The sequence below is a fragment of the Amblyomma maculatum genome, chromosome 9, assembly GCF_055883805.1.
Source record: "Amblyomma maculatum isolate TAMU_Amacu chromosome 9, ASM5588380v1, whole genome shotgun sequence".
NCBI lineage: Eukaryota > Metazoa > Arthropoda > Arachnida > Ixodida > Ixodidae > Amblyomma > Amblyomma maculatum.
The window spans coordinates 88,179,572-88,200,212 of NC_139352.1; the positions used below are offsets into that span (position 1 = coordinate 88,179,572).

Sequence of the window (20,641 nt, forward strand, 5' to 3'; positions counted from 1 at the left end):
CGTACATAGACAGCATGTCAGCCAGAGTTCTGTTTAGCCTTTCCACCAAGCCATTAGTTTGTGGGTGGTATGCCGTGGCCCGTCTATGGCTAGTGTGTGTAAGGTTCAGTACAGCCTTAGTCAGGCGGGCCGTAAAAGCTGCCCCGCGATCGGTAATGATAACAGCCGGAGCGCCATGACGCAACACGATGTCGTGGACAAAAAACTCTGCGACTTCGGTGGCAGTTCCATTTGTGAGCGACGCGGTCTCAGCATATCGGGTCAAGTAGTCTGTCGCGACAACAATCCAACGCTTTCCATTACTTGACTTCGGGAAAGGACCAAGAAGATCCATCCCCACTTGTTGGAAAGGAGTTTTCGGTGGAGCGATCGGCTGAAGAAATCCAGCTGGTTTCACGGGTGGAGTCTTTCGGCGTTGACAATCACGGCAGGTTTTTACGTAAGATCGCACTGAAGGTAATAATTTCGGCCAATAGTATTTCTCCCGAATTCTTGCAAGCGTACGACTAACTCCCAAGTGGCCGGAGGACGGTTCGTCGTGACAAGCGCTTAAGATGTCAGGCCGTAGGTGCGTAGGCACTACGAGTAGAAATGTCTCTTTGGATCTTTCAAAATTGCGCTTGTAGAGAACTCCACTTCGTAAAGCGTATGACTGCAAGCCACGACGAAAAACAAGCGGTACTCTACCACCCTGTCCTTCCAGATAATCGATGAGCGGCGCCAGCTCCGGGTCCTTGCGTTGAAGGTCAGCCATATGTGATTGGGTAATGGCCCCAAGGGGACTCTAAGGACCTTAAAAATTACAGACCAATCAGCTTACTGTCTGTTACGTATAAGGTATTTACTAAAGTAATCGCTAATAGAATCAGAACAACCTTAGACTTCAATCAATCAAAGGATCAAGCAGGGTTTCGGAAACGGTACTCTACTATCGATCATATCCATACCGTCAATCAGGTGATAGAAAAATGCTCGGAATATAACCAGCCCTTATACATAGCATTCATTGATTACGAAAAAGCATTTGACTGTGAAACCTCGGCGGTGATGCAGGCATTGCGAACTCAGGGGGTAGACGAGCCGTACGTGAAAGTGCTGGAAGATATATACAGTGGCTGCACAGCAACCATAGTTCTGCATAAAGAAAGTAACAAAATTCCCATAAAGAAAGGTGTTAGGCAAGGAGACACAATCTCCCCAGTACTATTCACAGCTTGCTTAGAGGAAGTATTCAGAGACTTGGAATGGGAGCAGTTAGGGATAAGGGTAGATGGAGAATACCTCAGTAATCTGCGATTTGCTGATGACATTGCCTTGCTAAGCAACTCGGGAGATGAACTACAAATAATGATTGATGACCTAGACAGGAAAAGTAGAAAGATAGGCTTGAAAATCAATATGCAGAAGGCTAAGGTAATGTTCAACAGCCTCGGGAAGGAACAGCAGTTTACATTAGGTAGCGAAGTACTGGAAGTAGTAAGCGAATATGTCTACTTAGGACAGGTAGTAACCGCAGATCCGGACCATGAAAAGGAAATAACAAGAAGAATAAGATTGGGATGGAGCGCATTTGGCAGGCACTCGCAGATTATGTCTAGCAGCTTACCGGTATCGCTAAAGAGGAAAGTATATACCAGTTGCATCTTACCTGTATTCACCTATGGCGCTGAAACATGGAGGCTAACCAAGAGAGTTCTACTTAAGTTGAGGACAACCCAGAGGGCTATGGAACGAAAAATGGTAGGGGTAACATTAAGAGATAGGAAGCGTGCAGAGTGGGTCAGAGAAATAACTCAAGTTACCGACATTCTAGTGGAAATTAAGAAGAAGAAATGGACATGGGCAGGACATGTAGTGCGAAGAGAGGATAACCGATGGTCGCTTAGGGTAACAAACTGGATTCCAAGGGAAGGAAAGCGCAGCAGGGGGCGGCAGAAAGTTAGGTGGGCGGATGAGATTAAGAAGTTCGCAGGGGTCAAGTGGATGCAGCTAGCACAGAACCGGGTTAAGTGGAGAAATATGGGAGAGGCCTTCGCCCTGCAGTGGGTATAGTCAGGCTGATGATGATGATGATGATGATGAATGGCCCCAATAAAGGGAAAATCGTCGGCGTTTTCCACTGCAGTGGAGTCCAATGGCGCGCGTGACAAACAATCCGCATCTTGGTGTTTATTTCCCGACTTATACACAACAGTGACGTCATACTCTTGAAGACGAAGGCTCCAACGAGCTAAGCGTCCAGACGTGTCTTTAAGGCTTGCCAGCCAGCACAAGGAATGATGGTCGCTGACAATACGGAAGGGTCGTCCATACAAATATGGTCGAAACTTGCTAATGGCCCAGATTACCGCAAGGCACTCCTTCTATGTTGTCGAATAGTTCGCCTCTGATCGTGAGAGTGTTCGGCTCGCGTAGGCGATAACCCATTCTATTCCGCCTTGCCACTGAATGAGTATCGCGCCGAGGCCGACGTTGCTGGCATCAGTATGTACGTCGGTTGCGGCGTCTTCATCGAAATGGGCGAGTATTGGGGGTCTGTGTAGGCGGCTTCTAAGGTCCTGGAAGGCTTGTTCTTGATCGTCTCCCCACAGGAAGGGTATGTCTTCTCTGGTTAGTGCTGTCAGTGGTTCAGCTATCTTAGAAAAATCTTGGACGAAGCGTCGGTAGTATGAACAAAGACCTAGAAATCGTCGAAGTGCCTTTTTTTGTCGGTGGGGCATGGAAAATTTGACACTGCGTTAGTCTTTTCGGGATCAGGGAGAACGCCCTGTGCACTGACAACATGGCCGAGAAAGCATAGTTCCATGAAAGCAAAGTGGCATTTCTCAGGCTTGATCGTTAGTTGCGCGCCTTTGAGTGCTTGAAGCACGATGCGCAAGCGGTCCAAGTGTTGCTCGAAAGTAGGCGAGAAAATAACGACATCATCTAAGTACACCAAGCACGACTGCCACTTTAGACCTGATAAAACCGTGTCCATCATATGTTGGAACGTGGCCGGTGCAGAGCAAAGACAAAACGGAAGCACCTTAAACTCGTATAGGCCGTCGGGCGTCACAAATGCAGTCTTCTCTCGGTCTCTCTGATCCACCTCAATTTGCCAGTATCTGCTTTTGAGGTCTAATGAGGAGAAGTACCTGGCGTCGCGTAGTCGGTCGAGGGCATCATCAATCCTGGGCAGCGGATAGACATCCTTTTTAGTCACGTTATTTAACTTTCGGTAATCGACACAGAATCTCAAGGTGCCATCTTTCTTTTTGATAAGGACCACTGGCGATGCCCATGGGCTCGTCGAAGGCTGGATCACGTCGTCCGCAAGCATTTCATCCACTTGCATTTTAATGGCGTCACGTTCTTTAGGAGAAACCCGGTACGGACGCTGGCATACCGGTAACGTGGTCTCATCGGTGATGATTCGGTGCTTGGCGACAGGAGTACGACAAACCTTAGAGCCTGTGGCGAAGCAGTCTGCGAAATCGCTCAGAAGAGCCGAAAGAAGATTCCTCTGATCGGGCCTCAAGTCGGGGTTAATTTTAACGGTCTGCAGAGCATGACAAGGTGCGGCCTCCTCTTTAGGGTTCGCTCCGGTGGTGCATAAATGAGGCAAGGCAGTAACATCGTGAAGGACGGCAACAGTCGTGTCCTTGGCGAGATGCCGCATCTCCTTAGCAAAATTTGTCAGGAGGACAGTAGCACAACTGTTCTGGAGTTGTACGAGTCCTCGAGCAACGGCTAATTCTTTCTCGAGTAGTAGCGGAAGGTGCCCATCCGCGATGCCCTCGTAATCGTGGAATAAGTCATGCTTTACAAGAACCAACACACTAGAACGTGCCGGAACCCTCACGTCATCGTCGACTATACGCAAAACGTTCAGACCCGGATCTTCGTTTTCAATGCGCGCCACGGCTCGTTTCGTCGAAAAGGAAACACGCGCTTGTTTCAGGTCAATGACAGCGCCGTTGGTGTGCAGGAAGTCTAGACCGAGGATCAAGTCTTTCGAACACTCAGGAAGCACGATAAATTCTCCGACATACACAAAACCACGGATGCCGATCCGCGCTGTGCACTTGCCTGCAGGTTCGATCAACTGGCTTCCCGCCGTGCGAATTTTCGGGCCGGACCAATGTGTCAAAACTTTCTTCAATTCTCGGGCGAGACCACGGCTCATTACTGAATAATCGGCACCAGTGTCGAGTAACGCGGTGACATCCACTCCATCAATCGTTACACATAAATCGGAGGTAGTATGCTGGATGCTGTCGCTACCTGACACAAGCGAAATCTCGTCGGGTCGGCCTGACGATGACGGAGGATCTTCACATTTCCCGACATCAGCGACCCTGCCTCCGAAGGCCGCTGGTATTAGTTTTCCCGGCTAAAGCTGGGAGAGGAGCGGCGTCGGGAAGAGTGGGGACTTGTCGAGCGGTAGCTCGTCGGGGACGTAGACCGACGCTCTTGGTAACCGGACGTTACGGGATACTGTCGCGCTGCAAGGTCGCTTGCAATCTCAGTAGCCCGTTCGTCATTCCGAGGGTTGAGTTCCTCCTAGGCGAAACCCCGCATGTTGACGCGGCGGTACGGGCACGCCCGGTAAAGGTGACCGGCTTCCCCGCAATCATAGCACAGGGGGCGACGGTCCCGGGGCCGCCATACTTGACGGGGTCGCTGGTAGATTGGCGGAGGGGAGTAGTGAGGCCCCATGCGGCTCCATGCGAGTCCCTCCATGCGAGGACCCTGCGGCTCCATTGCTGGATCTGCGGCGTTGATACTATGATCCGGCGGGGGAGCCCTACGTAAGACGGACGCATAGGTGGGCCTCGCGTCGATCGTCTGGTGGGGAACGCGCTGCTGGCGAACGTCAGCAACTTGCTGAGCTGCCATACGCACCTCGTCCCGGACGACTTCCGCCAGTGAAGGAAAAGCTGTTGTGTTGCAAGGCATCCGGAGCGCTTGCAGTTCCTCCCGCACGACAGAACGGATGAGATTTCGTAGTGCGTCCATGTCGCTGCCGATATGCACAGGAGGTGCGTCGGACCCAATGATGTTCACGTCACGGTTGTACTGACGGGCTCGGTGTTGCAGCGTTGTCTCCATGGTCGCTGCCTCGCTGAGAAACTCCGCCACAGTGCGCGGTGGACTGCGCACCAGTCCGGCGAAAAGTTCTTGTTTAACGCCCCGCATCAGGTGACGCAGTTTCTTATCTTCAGGCATTTGTGGGTCTGCACGCTTGAAAAGGCGTGTCATGTCCTCAAAGAACATACGCACGCTCTCGTTCGGGCGCTGATTGCGCGAGTGTAGCGCAGCTTCTGCTCACTCCCGGCGGTCGGCGCTAGGAAAGGTGGCTTTGAAATCACGACAGAAGGCTGCCCAGGATGGGAAGGCAGCCTCATGGTTTTCAAACCATGTCCGTGCAGACTCTTCAAGGGCGAAGTACATGTTGTGGAGCTTGCGCTCATCAGTCCACCCGTTGTAACGAGCAACTCGCTCGTAGTTTTCAAGCCAGTCCTCGGCGTCCTCGAACACGTCGCCATGAAAGGAGGGGGGTGTTCGCGGCTGATGGCACAGGATGTGGGTGGGAAGCCTGCTCTCAGATGTCATAGCAGCAGGTTCGACGGCCGTCTGAGGATGCGTCGTCCTGGTAGCAGCCGGAAGAGGTCCGAATTCAGGGGGCTCTCCACGTAGGCGGCGGCCCGAGGCGTTGATGTACGGGGGTAAGCTCCGTATTGGCAGGTTGATTCTGCAGGACTGGATCGATACCCCGCACCTCCACCAGATTTGTAACGTAACGTTACACAGAAGGCGCTCTGGCACTCTGACACCGAAGGACACCAACAGCCAGTCAGGGCAGCACGAAAGCGGAGCACCGTTTCGCTTCGTCGTCTTCTCCGAATCGCCGGTTCAAATCTTCGTCGTCTATGAATGGCATGTGTCAATATAGTTACCACAGGACAGAGGGAGCGATTATACACTGTAGCTATTGCGGGGTACAAACTTCTTTCGGGCTGCTTCATGCAGACGAGGACAGTTTGTACATGTTTTGTTGGTGCATTTACATGTGCATCTTTTCACCAAATCGCAGCGGAGGCGAAAGTGCAACGTCCACTTTCTTTTTTCCCAATCTGTTCCAAACCTTCAGACCTTCAAACCTTCAGGGTTCTTTAACGTTCACTGATATCGCACAGCACACGGGCGCCTTGCTTTTCACCTCCATCGAAAAGCTGTCGCCGAGGCCGGGATTAGATCCCGCGTCTTTGGGAACAGTAGTCGAGCGCCGTAAGTACTGCGCCACCCCGGCGGGGTTACATATTTATTCTGCGAACCGTACAACTGCCATTCTCCTTTTCCTAACTTAATCTACTATCGTCGCATTCCAATCGGATTCCTTGTGATATATTTTAAAAAAGCGGTAGCGCAAATACCTTTGCAAAGGATTCGACATGGCGTTTTCATTTTGTTAGGATAAATCCAATTGGTCTTCAAAGTGTGATGTCACCAAATAAGCTGCAAAATTTATACGGATTGAATCGTCCGGCAAATAATTATCTGACCTCAAGCAATCTCACTCATCATGCCAAAAAAGCAATGCGTGTAAATGTGCTTTAAAAAACGTTAGATAAGCAAGTCATGGACTCCAACTCTTCTTTCATGATTTCGCACTTTAATATTCTGCAAAGAGGCACGTTTCAAGGAATTAGTTAAAAGGCGCCCTTGTCCGAAAGTTAGTCACCCCATGTTGTTTTTGTGATACCGCCCCCAGTGATGCAATCACCAGTGGTAACAGATAAGGTTCCTTTTTTTATCCTTTTAAGGTTCCTTTTTTTTTATCCCAAGTGGTTCGATATGTATCCCTGATTCGTGATGGGATCCTCTTTAGACCGCAGGAACTCTCTTCAAGCCTCGTTCTTATAATTTTTGCCGCAGTTCTTTCCTTCATAATGCATTTATTTACAGACACACTGCGGACCGTGGTTAGGTCCAATCGGGTAGGGCAATATACATAGCAAAGAAGCATGCAGAAAAAGCATACAAAACAAAGCAATTTGCAGCATAAACGCACTTACAACATAGAGGTTGCAATTTTATAAAACGATGACTCTTACGAAAAACATTATTCCGAGTTTGCGTTGTTATCGAAAGTGTCGCTATCTCTCCGACCCCGACTCATCTGATTGGTGGAAACGCCGGAACATGACGTTGCCACCCTTTCCGGTTCAGTAGCGCCAACACCCGATTCCGCCGTTCCGACCAATCAGATGACTCGAGGTCACATGAGATAGCGACACTTCGATAATGACGCAAACTCGGAATACGAGCCCTGGCCAAAGTTCCACTCATCGATGGTGCGAGGAAGAAAAGAAAACTGATACAAGTTAGTTCGAGCAAAATAAGGCGAAAATATATTATAATTATTATTATTAATTGGTTCACAGGAAGGGAAAGGCGCAGGATCTGTTACACTTTCTCTGTGGACACCTGAAAGGGAAGGGATGAAGGTGGGAGCGAAGTGGAAAGTGAGAAAGGAGAGCCGCAGTGGAAGACTACGGAGTAATTTCGACCACCTAGGGATCTTTACTGGCTAGGAACTAGCCTCATTACCCATTGTCTCGCTAGAATCTCTCCTAAAGTTTATATATAAATTGGCAGGTAAACACCCTCGACTAAATGGGAAAGGCTTTAACAGTCCCCACACAGACTGGGGCTATATGAAAACCACCTACAGAGGCCGCAGAATATGGACCCTTCTTCAAAACCTTAATTTTTCCGTCCACAACAACTTCAACACACCCACGCGAATTGGCAGTAGTGTACGTGTCGACACCAGCCCCGACCTCGTCTTCAGCCGCTGGTTAACAAAGGTGATATGGGACAGAACCCAACATACATTAGGCAGCGACCACTACATCATTCTTGCCTCCATCCCCTTTCAACAAAAGCGCAAAACCTACACCACACACAAACTCAACTGGGACCATCTCAGGGCTACCCGGGAATCACGTGAGTCAGAGCCCATCAATGACATAGAGGCCTAGATGGACTCGCTCACACAGGATCTCCAGACCCACATCCGATACATTGAGACAGAAGGGGAGATTTCCACACTTGACAGCCGCCTCGCTCACCTCTGGGAAGCTCACCATAGCCTCTTAGAGCGATGTAAAAGCCAAAAAACGGAACAGAACGCTAAAGAAGCGTCTCTTAACACTTAAGCACAAATCTAACAACACTCGGAAGACCTCTGCCGCTCCAATTGGAACCAGATCTATGACAGCATGTCTGGCAAACTATCCTCTAAAAAATCTTGGCAACTCCTTCGCCACCTCATAGATCCAACACGAACGAAATCTGCCACGCAACACCATGTTACTCGCCTCATTCATAAAAACATAGATGACACAAATACCCTAATCGACACCCTCAAAATCACATACACGTCTCTGGGCACTTCTACCGCTCTCCCATGTTACAACGGATACCCGAAGCCAACATTAGACGAAGAAATCACGGAGGCAGAAGTGTGTGTGTGTGTGTGTGTGTGTGTGTGTGTGTGTGTGTGTGTGTGTGTGTGTGTGTGTGTGTGTGTGTGTGTGTGTGTGTGTGTGTGTGTGTGTGTGTGTGTGTGTGTGTGTGTGTGTGTGTGTGTGTGTGTGTGTGTGTGTGTGTGTGTGTGTGTGTGTGTGTGTGTGTGTGTGTGTGTGTGTGTGTGTGTGTGTGTAAAAACTTTATTCGGAGGAAGCTTGAGATAGCCGGAGCAACCTCACGCAAGCACTAGGTGGGCTCCTCATTACAGGAGCCCATTGGCGACCGCTGCGGCTCGGGCTCGGTGGACCAGTGCCTTCTGGCTTGCCAGATCGGAGCAGCCGAACAGGGCTGCCTCCCAGTCCTCCCGGGTGGGGTTGGGTTTGGGGGTGATGTTCGAGGTTGACTGACATGCCCACACCATGTGGAAGATGTCCGAAGACTGCTCCACACAGTGCGGGCACTTTCCTGTACAGGCAGGATCATAGTGTTTTAAAACTGCCGGGCACAGCAGCGTTTTGGTGTAAAGGCGGAGGAGTTTGCGTTCCTCCACCTTTGTAAGGCCCTTACAAGGCTTAGGATAAATTGCATGGCCGAATTGAAATAATTCAATAATTTCTCGAAAAGTGAGAGCCGGATTGGGTTCGAGATCCGTATCATAAGGGTCTGAAGGCGTTGCCCGGAGAGTGAGCGAGCGGGCGGCGGCGGCGGTCGTTTCATTGCCTTCGAGGCCCATGTGAGCTGGAGCCCATACAATCGTTCGAGACGCGGGGGCCCTGAGGTAGTCACTGTTTTGAAGGATGCGGTGCGCAAAGAGAGGAATGTACCCCTGTTTGATATTTCTGCAGGCCCCTCTCGAGTCGGTGATGATGACTCGTGAGTCCTTGTCTGCGGCAGCTAACGCGATGGCAACTTCTTCCGCAAGTGTTATGTCTTGAGCTCAGAACGTTAGGCCATTCACCGTGATTTTTTGATGGACGACTGCGGCTGTGTACCACCCCCCATGGTGAGGGCCGGAGGCGTCCACGTAGAAAATTCCGTGTTTGTTCCCATAGTGACGGGCCAGTGCCTCCGCCCGCGCAAGGCGCCTGCCACTGTGGTCGTCACGTGTCATATTGGCCGGAAGAGGACGTATGTGCAGGGCGTATCTCCAGATTTCAGGAATGCGTACGCGCTCTTCCGTAAATGTTGGGTGGTGGATGTGTAGTCGGGCTAATAGGCGGCATCCCGACGGCGTTTTTGAAAGTCTTGTGTATTGATTAGTCAAGTGCGCCGCTCGGAGCTCCGCGAATGTGTTTAACATCCCCAGGCCCATAAGACGCTGGTTGGATGTGTTGATCGGGAGATCGAGGGCACGCTTGTACATCTTTCTGAGAACCACATCGAGGGCGTTCTCATCAAACCTGCGTAGGTGAGGTAAGGAGTCGAGTAGAGTACTCGACTGGTCACGAATGCATGCGCCAGCCGCAAAGCGTCTGTGCACCGTAACCCCCCGCGTTTGTTGGAAACCCGGCGCACCATCCGGCCCACCTGGTCCCCCACCTTGCACAGTTTTGCTAGTGTTGTATCAGCCCGTCGATGTTTGTGGATAAGGAGACAAAGTACTCTAATCTCATCGTGTTCGGGTATTGGACCGCTGGCCAGGGATAGTTCCATTTTTATGGTGCACTTAGGCGACGGGCGAATGTGCACAAATTCGGATATGGACGGTGAGCATTGAAGGCCGCAGCGGCGGGCGTAAGCGTCTACGATCTCCGCCGCTTGCTGCAGGTTGGCCTCAATGTCTCCAACCGATCCGTGTTTGGCCCAGAATGTTATGTCGTCGGCGTACAGCGCGTGCTGGATGCCTTCGACCGTCGCCAACTGAGCCGGGAGTTTCATCATGGCCAGATTGAAAAGTAATGGCGGGAGTACCGCGCCCTGTGGGGTGCCTCTCGTTCCCACTTTATATGGGCCGTGTTGTTCGTCTTGTATTCGAATGAAAGATTGCCGATCTGAGAGAAATTGCTTGATGTGCTGAAATGTGTTATGTCCACAGTCCGTCTGGGAAAGATGTTGCAGTATGATTTCGTGTGTGACTTTGTCGAAAGCCCCCTTCAAGTGAAGGGGGCTTTCGTTGAAGGGATATTCGACAGGGTTGAGAATTTCTCGGTCGAGTTGAAGCAGAACATCCTGAGCGGACCTTTGCGGCCGGAAAACGAACATGGTGTCTGCGAATGTATTTTTATTTTCCAGAAACCCAGACAGCCTGTCCCGTACCATGGTCTCCATCAGCTTTCCCGCACAAGACGTGAGGGAGATGGGGCGGAGGTTGTCTGTGTTTATGGCTTTGCCGGCTCTCGGAATGACAGTTACCAGGGCGGTCTTCCATTCAATTGGTAGAGGTGCCTCACCAAGCCAGATCGAGTTGATGAAAGCGAGGAGGGTTTCGTGGGCGGGGTCGGGAAGATTGGCAAGCAGTTTCACAGTTATCTTGTCCCGGCCCGGTGCCGTTCCTCGTTTCATTTTAGCCAGGGCCGCCTTCAGGTCGTGAAACTGGAACGGTTGATCCAGATCCGCGTTCTCTGAACCTGCATACGAGTACGCGGGTCCTCCGGGGTCCTGCTTAGTGCAAAGATACTGGTCGCGCAGTTTGCATGCTAATTTTGATGTACTTCCGTCGAAGCTATGAATAGCTCGTTGGAGATGTTTTTGTGTCTCGGCGCGGGTTTGAGTCCGGTGAATTAGGGCACGGAAAAGGCGCCACGTGCTCCGGCTCGACTTTTGTCTGGCCGCCGTGTTGCAGCGGTCTACCCAGTTTGAGTCGGCGAGTTGGGCCGCGTACTCTGCCGCTCGCTGAGTGAGCTCGGCGATACGAATTTTGAGCTTTCTGTTATGTTTTTGGCGGCGCCATCTGCGGACGAGGCTGTGCCGCGCTTCCCAAAGGTGCAGAAAGTGGTTGTCCACCTTTGGAGTGGCCTCCGAAAGCTGAATTTGTGTTTCCACCGAACGAAGATGTGTAACCAATCCTTGTGCCCACGCGTGGTATCCTTGTTCGTGGATAGAGGCCGAATTGATGTAGCTTTGCCGGAACTTATTCCAGTCGGGTAGCCGAGCTTGTGCGTGGGGTCTTGCCAATGGATTAGTTCTTACAGTGGTATTGATAAGGCAGTGGTGACTACCGAGGGTTTCCTCGGTGTTGATCCATTCTGCGTGTACAATGTTTTTGGTAAAAGTGAGATCCGGGCATGTATCCGGGTCACTGAATTACCCGTCCGCGTTTGATATGCAGGGTTAGTGTGAAGAGTCAGGCCCAGCGTGGACACGAGTTCCGCTAGCTTGCGTCCCCGCTTCTCTTCACGCACGTATCCCCAGAGTGTACTGTGGGCGTTGAAATCACCCACAATCACCAAGGAGTCCCTGCCCGCAGCCTTTAGAGCGCGGCTAAAGAGTGCTGCGAACGTTACATTTTTGAGTCTGGGGGAACAGTAGATGCTGAGTACGTGGAGTGGTGCATCTTGTTTCTTGAGCGGAAGAAGTTTCACCAACACGTAGGAATATTTAGTGTCAAGTTCTAAGTCAACTAGAGTAGCCGTATAATTTTTATGCACGCAGACGCAGGAAGAGGGGTCCTGCTGAAAAGTGATGTAATTTGTGAGGGTGACGCCACTCCCTGGCTCCTGGAGGGCAACCACCGCGGGAAGAGAGTCGAAAGTTGAAAGGTAAAGTCGGAGATCCGCCCTCTTTGCGCGGGAATGGAAGCCCCGACAGTTCCATTGGAAAATTTGGACGGGGGTGGCCGAATTCGTTCTTGGGGAGCGCCTGATCTTAGGGCTGCTCGCCATGGTCATTTAGGCTGAGGAGGGGTTGTATTGACGCTACTGCGGAGCCAACACTCGCGGGAAGGGGGGCATCCTCCATACCGGAGAGCGAGCAGTTGTCGTCATCGTCTACCTCAGGGGTGCGTCTACAAGTTTTGTTAGGACGGCCGGGTAAGGGACCGCCGGGCCAGCGCGAGGAGCGTAAGGAATGCGCAATTTGTTTGGCAATCATCGCGGGGAGTCTCTTGCAATTTGGAGATGGCGTTGACCATCATTGAAATTTGATTTTCTATCGCAATGAATCGTGCCTCCGTGGCCCCGAATCGGCCCTCGAATGTTGCCTCCAACCTTGTTACCGCCTTTGGCACCACGAGCTCACTCTCCATTACCTCAGCCGCGGGAGGCGAGGGCGGAGAAGACTGGGTAGTTGTGGATTCCAATTCGTTAATTTTCTTAAGCAGCATCTCGTTTTGGGCCCTGAGTGCTGCAATTTTATCTTGCTCGGTGCTAAGCGCCCTTGTAAAGGGAGTGGAAAGAAGGGAGAGAGAAGCAGCCTCACCCGAACCGCTCACCTGGTGTCCGTGTTTGACTGCGTTGACCCAGGCCCTGGTATCACCACGCGTTTCCGTCGTTTGTTTCAGCAGTCCGCCGTGTGGTGGCGACACCTTCGATGGTCGTTTTTCAGCACCTCCTGTAGGTGGGTTCTCAATGTTGGTGATTTCCTGGTGAGGCTGATTGCCGGGAGGCCCAACATGGCGGCGTTTCTTCTTGGGCGCCATTTTTTTCTTTTTTATCTTGGGTGTGCGGAATTTTGCCGCACAGTCGCAAGAGTTGGTGGCATGGGAGCCACCGCACACAGAACACCGCGGAACACAGTTGTGAGGAGCCCGCACCCCCTCCACTAGTGGAGCTTGGAATCCGCAGAGTCCACAGGTGTTAGTCTGCAAGTTTGGACATGCATCCGTGCGATGCCCGAAGGCCCCACACTGACCGCACGCAGGAATAGTTTTGTAATAGTTTCGCACAGAGACGACCATGTTGTCATAGTGCACGTAACGGGGCTTCTCTTTACCCGCGAAAGTGATGCGTGCCTTGTTGGATGTTCCGAATTTCCGGATTTCCAGGATGGTGCCGGCGCGCCAGCACACTCGGTCTTGGAGAGTTTCTGTGGTGTCCGAGTTACGGACCACGATCACGCCGTGGCATATGTTGCCGCCGTCTTGTCTCAGGTAACCCCGAAGCGGGATCGACCCTTTCTCGGTGTTTACTGCGAAGTCACCGATGAGCTGGTCGGCCGCCTCGATGTCCGGGGTATGCACAATGATGATGTTCTGTTCTCGTGAGGGTAAAACGGAGACGGCGCTGGCCCGTTTCAGCCCGAGGTACGCCGAAATGGCAGTGCCGTAGCCACTTTCCGTGAACGCCTTGTGAAGAGAAACACTTTCTCTGGGCTTTATGACTATAACGTAGACTTCGGGAGTCGGTTTGGGCATTGGACGCGGCTTCAACTCCGAGAATGCCTTGTCCTTGCTTCCCGTGGCGCGCGTCGCGGGAGCGTTCATATTTCCAACCGACGAAATGGCGGCCGGGGCGGCGCCGAACGCCGCCATCTGTGCTTTGTCTTGGAAGCGGCGTGCAGCCGCTTGAAGTAAAGCTTGACTCCAAATTTTCGGGATAACCGTCGAATTTGTATCTCCAGTGGCGGGTACCGAGGTCCACAACATTGCCTCAGGGTCGTAACCGCGTATTTGATCCGCGGAAGTCGCCATTTTTTCCTCGGAGGGCCGATTCCGCCAGGCCAGGCGTCGGCGACGCCGTTAGGCTTAACAACGGCGCCAACGTGGTCGGTCGAAAAATGGCCGTGGATTTGAAGAAAATCGGCCTACCTGGACGACTTTTGTATCCAGTTGTTCCGCTTGGTTTTTCGGATCGATCAATGCCAGTTTTGCCGGGGTAGGATGATTTGGTACGCGGCCCCAGCCGCAAATTGGCGGAGCCGAAACACACGCGTCTGCTCTCGTCGCGCGCTCGCAGCGCCCGCTCCTAAACCGAGGCAGAAGTGCGAGTGCCACTTCTTGCGCTACGAAAAAATTCTGCTCCAGGCGCAGAACAAATCACAAATTCTCTTCTCCGTAACTTGGACAATAATTCTATCGTGCAGATTACGGATTACTTCAACAAATGCCGGAATGAAGGCACTCTGCCCCAATCATGGCGGCATGCCAAAATCATCTTCATTCCCAAGCCAAATAAACCACTCACGCTTAAGAACCTTCGCCCCATTTTCCTGACATCATGCTTCGGAATGCTCTTCGAGCATGTTATTCAAAACAGACTTGCCCGTCATATGGCTGACAAAGACTTGTATCCGCTCAGCGTGGTCGGCTTTCGTCCGCAACTGTCGGTTCAGGACGCCATGCTGCAGTTAACGAACGACAGTTACAACCCCCTCACACGAGGACACACCAAAGCAGTCCTCGCTTTGGATCTCTCCAAAGCCTTCGATCGCATCCACCACCTAGCGATCGTTAGTGCACTCTCCTCCCTCAATGTTTGCAAACGCACGTACTCATATATTAAAGCCATCTTATCAGATCGAACAGCTGAAATCCATTTTGGCTCCCTAACGTCAGAGAAATTCACCCTCAAAAATGTATGCACCTCGCAGGGGTCTGTACTATCGCCTCTCCTCTTCATTGTCATCCTCATACCCCTTGCTAGCAAATTGAACACCACCCCAAACCTATGCCACACACTATATGAATATGATGACGACATAAGCATATGGACCACACATGGCAACGACGGAGAAATAAAGGAAGCCCTACAAACAGCAGCTGCCACCACCCAAACTCACGAAATCAGCGTAGGGCTATCATGCTCCGCGGAGAAGTCAGAGCTCATCATACGTGCACGGAACTCTCCATGTGCCCCTATTTCAGTCACCATTGAAGACCGGCCCGTCCCTGAAGTTCCCAACCTGAAGATATTAGGACTCTACATTCAATCGAACGGGAAAAACACGATCACACTCAAGAAGCTCCAGCAGATTGCTGGTACCATATCGCACCTCATTAGTAGAGTAACAGTAATGCACAGGGGAATGAAAGAACCCGACTTATGTCGCCTCGTTCACGCCTTTGTCCTTAGTCGGGTGCTCTACACAACGCTCTACCTCCCACTTGCAAAAAACTACATCAACGCTCCAAATATACTCATTCGCCAAGTCTATAAGACCGCACTCAAACTACCCTGCAACACGCCTAACGAACGCTTGGGAGCCCTAGGCATACATAATAGCATTGAGGAGCTCATTGAAGTCCAGAAACATGTCCAACACATATGACTCACACGCACATCAACGGGTCGCCACATACTCTCTCATCTCGTATTCAGATTACCCTCCAATGACCCAGACCTCTTCCCTATACCCAAGCATATCCATAAGAAGCTTATTATTAAGCCCCTTTCCCGAAATATGCATCCCCATCTCCACGAACAGCGCCTTATAGCCCGTGCTAAGGCACTTCACCGACAGTACGGCTCCGACTCCGAAACCACATGGGTGGATGCAGCATGCACAGGCATAAGCGCCGCGGCTGCCGCAGTAAACTCCTCTCTCTCCCCACTTTTTAAGCAGCCGCTTCTACCAAACCTCACCCCTGAAGAAGCCGAGAAAGCAGCAATAGCTGCCGCCATAACGTATACAAAAGCAAATTACATTCTCAGCGACTCCAAAACGGGCATTCAAAATTTTGTGCGCAGCAGAGTCCATAGTCCAGCTTGCGACATTCTAAGCTCGTCTGCTGCGCGAAACCCGTCCCGCCAAGTGGAGCTGATTTGGGTGCCAGCGCCGTCCGGGGACCCGGCAATGAGGCTGCCAGCTTTTTAGCCCGAGGTACCATACGCCGGGCACAGGAACCCTCCGACCTGGGATTCATGATGGAACGCGTGCACACTTTCAGCGAGCTGACTGAGGCCTACAGAGCTACTCGGCAGCTATAACCTCAGCCTCACTCATCCCTAGACAATAGACGTGCCACTTTTTGGAGTCGTCTCCAAACGCACACCTTCCCATCCCCTCAATCTCTTTCTTACTATCATCCCCTCTATTCTACACCTGCCTGCACCCTCTGTCCCGAATCACACGCTAACGCCCTTCACATCTTAACACTCTGCCTGGCGGACCCTCCCCCGTGGGACCTGAAGCACCTTATCACCAGGGAGGACTGGGAGGCCCTGCTGCGCTCTACGGACGCGGCTGACCAGGCCAATGTCACAAGCCGGGCTACCAGCGTAATGGACCTTCGGGGCATCAACGCTTGAGTTCAGTGGGGCCGGGATCTGCGAGTCCCAAATTCTTTTTCTTGAATAAAGTTTTATCCATCCATCCCTACGGGGCTGGGACGGTAGGTCAACGGCGCTTGCGGCGAGGGCTAGCCAGCCACTGAATTTTTATCTGTTGTAGGCCGTCATTGCACCCACCTCCGCCTCGGTGTTAGTGGAATATGGCCGTTGTTACGGGGTGCGCCTTTCTCTCCTTTTTTCTTTCTTTATTTTATTTTCTGTCCGCACGAGGAGCGGAGGTGGCTCAGCTACAGAGCCAGTAGCAGGCCCGTGCATTTTGTTTTCCTTCTTCCTACAGCCACAACAACAGCCCCGCCGGGGTGGCGTAGTGGTAAGACGCCGGACCACTATGCCGGAGACCCAGCTTCGAACCCGACCTCAGCGGCTACGTTTCGATGGAGGCGAAACGAAGAGGCGCCCATGTGCTGTGCGATGTCAGCGCATGTTAAAGATTCCCAGGTAGTCGAAATTACGCCGTAGCCCTCCACCACGCGTCCTCTTTCTCTCTCTTCACAGGTTCAGGTGTCCACAGAAAAAAGTGGACAGATACTGCGCCCTTCCCTTCCTGTGAACCAATTACCTTTACCGTGCCCTGAGATCCCACAGCACACGGACGCCACTTTGTTTCACCTCCATCGAAACGCATAGCTGTATTGTTGTATCGACTGTTTCTGGCTGGTTAAGGAATGCAATAGTTAGAAGGGACAAGTGCTAGTTTATTGGTTAGTAACAAAAAAAGAACTTCTAAACGAAATTTTTTTCTCTGATCTTCAAGGTGTGGTATACGTGAATTTGCCCTAATTCCGATGGTGAATCTGATTTCAAAAATTTTGAAAGCCCGAATCTCACAGCTTTTGTTAGTACTTTTTCAATGTTTTTTATATTTGATGTAGTGTACGGATACCACACTATGGACACATATTGAAGATAAGACCTGAATAAAGAAAGATAGCTCATAAGGTTTACATCAGATGGAGAATTTCGGAGTTTGAGGAAACTCGGTTTTTTTAAATGCTGCTCTGCAAATATTGTCAATGTGTGTATATGTACATTTCATGGTAAAGCGAAGATTGTGCTTGTCAAACACAATAACATATTTCCGATTTTTTTCACTCGAAGTTTGTGAATGCTTACTGTCGCAGTATTGTATAAGTCGTAATGTATGCGCTTTCTGAAATTCCTATTTGGCTTGAGGTATACCCTAACGTCAAACACAAGCCATAAATTTCCTGTGTCCTTCGTCAGTCTCATAAAACACAAAGGATAAAACTGTTGAAGTCTGACGATACAATGTTCTTGTTCCCAGGTCAGCCTCATCAAGCTCGCACAGTACTTTGAGCCGCTCTCGTTGAACACAGCTCTGTATGCGTACCGGGCCCGAAAAGATATAAAGGACCAGCGCGTCCGTGGCCTGGAGTTCCTAAACCCGGAGCAGCTCTTCTTTGTCGCCGCTTGCTATGTGCGCTGAGCGAGGACCAGGGGAGTTCCAGGCGCCGCCGACGACTTGTGTAGTGCGCCGTTTCGGCAGGTCGCTGAGTTTGCCGATGCATTCGGATGTGCACTAGGCTCACGAATGAACCCATCGCGACGGTGCGAATTGTTCTGACCCCGTCCCCTCACTTCATGTTTGACGCCTCGTGTTTGTGTTGAGCCACATATTTATTAGGTATAAAATGTTTCAAGGAGTGTTAAAACGAATTTAACTCGTTCAGGTCATAATATGAAGCAGGAAGACGTAAAAACAACAGGATTAATAAAATTTCTTCGCCCAGTAGTTTCGCCAGTACCCTGCAGTCTTCACTGTTCTGCCATATAGCAGAAGTAAAACTCATTTATTTAGGACTTCGGCGGAAATATCATTCTAGCATTCAATATTGAAGTAGGAGCTTCCGAATTCGTGAAGCTTTGCTCAGATGGCTAATCATCTTAAGCTACGGGTAATGCCTCCATTTGGCCCCCACGCGAATGAGAGACTAATTGTAGCACAGAAATGAAACAAAAATAACTTTGTTGAATTTTAAAGTTTTTCTAATTCCATGTTACAGAAAATAAATTACAAAAGCATTATATAAGTTAGCGTATATTACACAGTAAACGTAAGAAAGGCGATCAACTCCAGCGTAACAAATGTGGATCAATTGTGTGATGGTTTGTTTCCAATTATAGCTACAAAGAGTATCAATTCAGTATGTAAAAGTGATGGAAGTAAACCTGCAAAAAATAGAGAACTTTTCGCATTTCTTTCTTTTTGTCCAATTCTTGAAATAAAATGTCGGGATGCGTTTGTCCGCATTTTTCGATCCCCACAGTATCATCACTTCAATATAAGAGGATTAAGAAAACCCTCCTATGATATTCTTGTCAGGCTGAAGTCAATATTTCATCCAAACGTTGAAGAAAAATGATTTCACCAGCAGTAGCTATATCAGAAGTTCTTCAAAAGAATTTATGCAGAGGATACCTTTGATTAAACATATCGGTGAAGCTGACGCATTTTATGCCTTCCTCTGATTGTAGCTTACCTGCAGCAAAGGCTAATTTGATAGTACACTGGAACCTACAACAACAACCACAATAATATTGTTGCGTATATGACATTGAAGAGGACGACGATGGAAAATAGAGTGATACACGGAGTACGGGCGGCCGACCAAACAAGGGCGAAACTTTGTAATTGCCCCCACGAAGGCTAAACCCTAACGTTCTGTGATCGAATAATTTTGCTCAGCCGCTGAAAGGAGGCGAATGGCATAAGCAATGACGCGAGTGCGACCCGTCTCCTGCTGGGCAAGAATGGCAGCAATACCGTGACCGCTGGCGTCGGTGCGTACCTCCGTTTGTGCTGTGGGGCTGAAGTGTGCCAGGACGGGCGGGTTGGTGAGGGCTGTGATGAGCGCAGAAAAGGCTTGAGATTGTTCTTGGCCCCAGCAAAGTGGAATGTCGGTCTTCAGAAGAAGTGTGAGTGGACGAGCCGTGTCCGCAAAGTTGGGGACAAACTGCCGAAAATACGAGCAAAAGCGAAGAAAACTACGAACGTCTTTGGTACATTGGAGTGTAGGAAATGCCCTTACAGCACAAAATTTGTCGGGGACGGGTTGAACGCCGCGGGCGTCGACCACGTGTCAGAGCACTTTGAGTTCATGTCGGCCGAAGCTGCACTTCTTTGAATTCAGCTGAAGGGCAGCTCTTCGGAAGACTCCACGAAAGGCATCAAGACGGTGAAAATGTCTCTCGAAGGTCCAAGAAAAGACAATGAAGTAATCACAATAGCATAGGCACGTAGTCCATTCGAAACCACGTAAAGGAGAGTCCATCATACACTATAATGTAGCAGGCGCATTACACAGGCCAAAAGGTATCACCTTGAATTGGTACAGGCCATCGGGTGTGACAAAGGCGGTCTTCCCTCGGTCCCGTTCGTCTACCGCTATCTGCCAATAACCGGAACGAAGGTCAATCGAAGAGAAATAACTGGCTCCGTGCAAGAAGTCGAAGGCATCTATCCTGGGAAGTGGCTACACGTCTTTCTTTGTAACTTTGTTGCGAGGTCGGTAATCAAAGCAGAACCTCCAGGTATTGTCCCTCTTTTTAACAAGCACGACAGGCGGCGCCCAGGGGCTGCCCGAAGGCTCTATAATATTTCTTACAAACATCTTGTCTACTTCTTGTATGACGCGACGTTCAGAAATGGCGACTCAATAAGGTCTTCTGTGCATTCGTCTGGCGTCTCCAATATCGATGCGATGAGTAACGAGGGACGTTTTTCCGAAGGGTCGGTTACCAATGTCAAAAATGTCACTGTACGAAGTCAGAAGGCGCGTAAGTGCTCGAGAACGATCAGGACACAAGTCAGGAGCTACCATTCCTGATATGCGGGCCTCCGTAGGCGGGTACTCTGCAGGTCGTGTCGATACTCCAGCAGTAGTGTCAGGTAAAAGTGCAGACACATTAAACCCTTACAAAAACTGGTGTTGAAATTC

General features: G+C 50.5%; 1 protein-coding gene across 1 annotated transcript; it reads right to left on the bottom strand.

Moving 5' to 3' along the window:
• Positions 1-9,911: 9,911 nt before the first annotated feature.
• On the bottom strand, positions 9,912-14,083 carry LOC146179710 (uncharacterized). Its single transcript, XM_084580251.1, has 2 exons — positions 12,704-14,083; positions 9,912-9,917 (listed from the first exon to the last, which is right to left on the bottom strand). The coding sequence occupies exons 1-2, from the start codon at positions 14,081-14,083 to the stop codon at positions 9,912-9,914; spliced, it is 1,386 nt and encodes a 461-aa protein (XP_084436377.1).
• Between the last annotated feature and the right edge of the window lie 6,558 nt (positions 14,084-20,641).

Coding starts and splice junctions, on each gene's coding strand:
- LOC146179710 (XM_084580251.1), bottom strand. CDS start 14,083: ATGGCGACTTCCGCGGATCAAATACGCGGTTACGACCCTGAGGCAATG.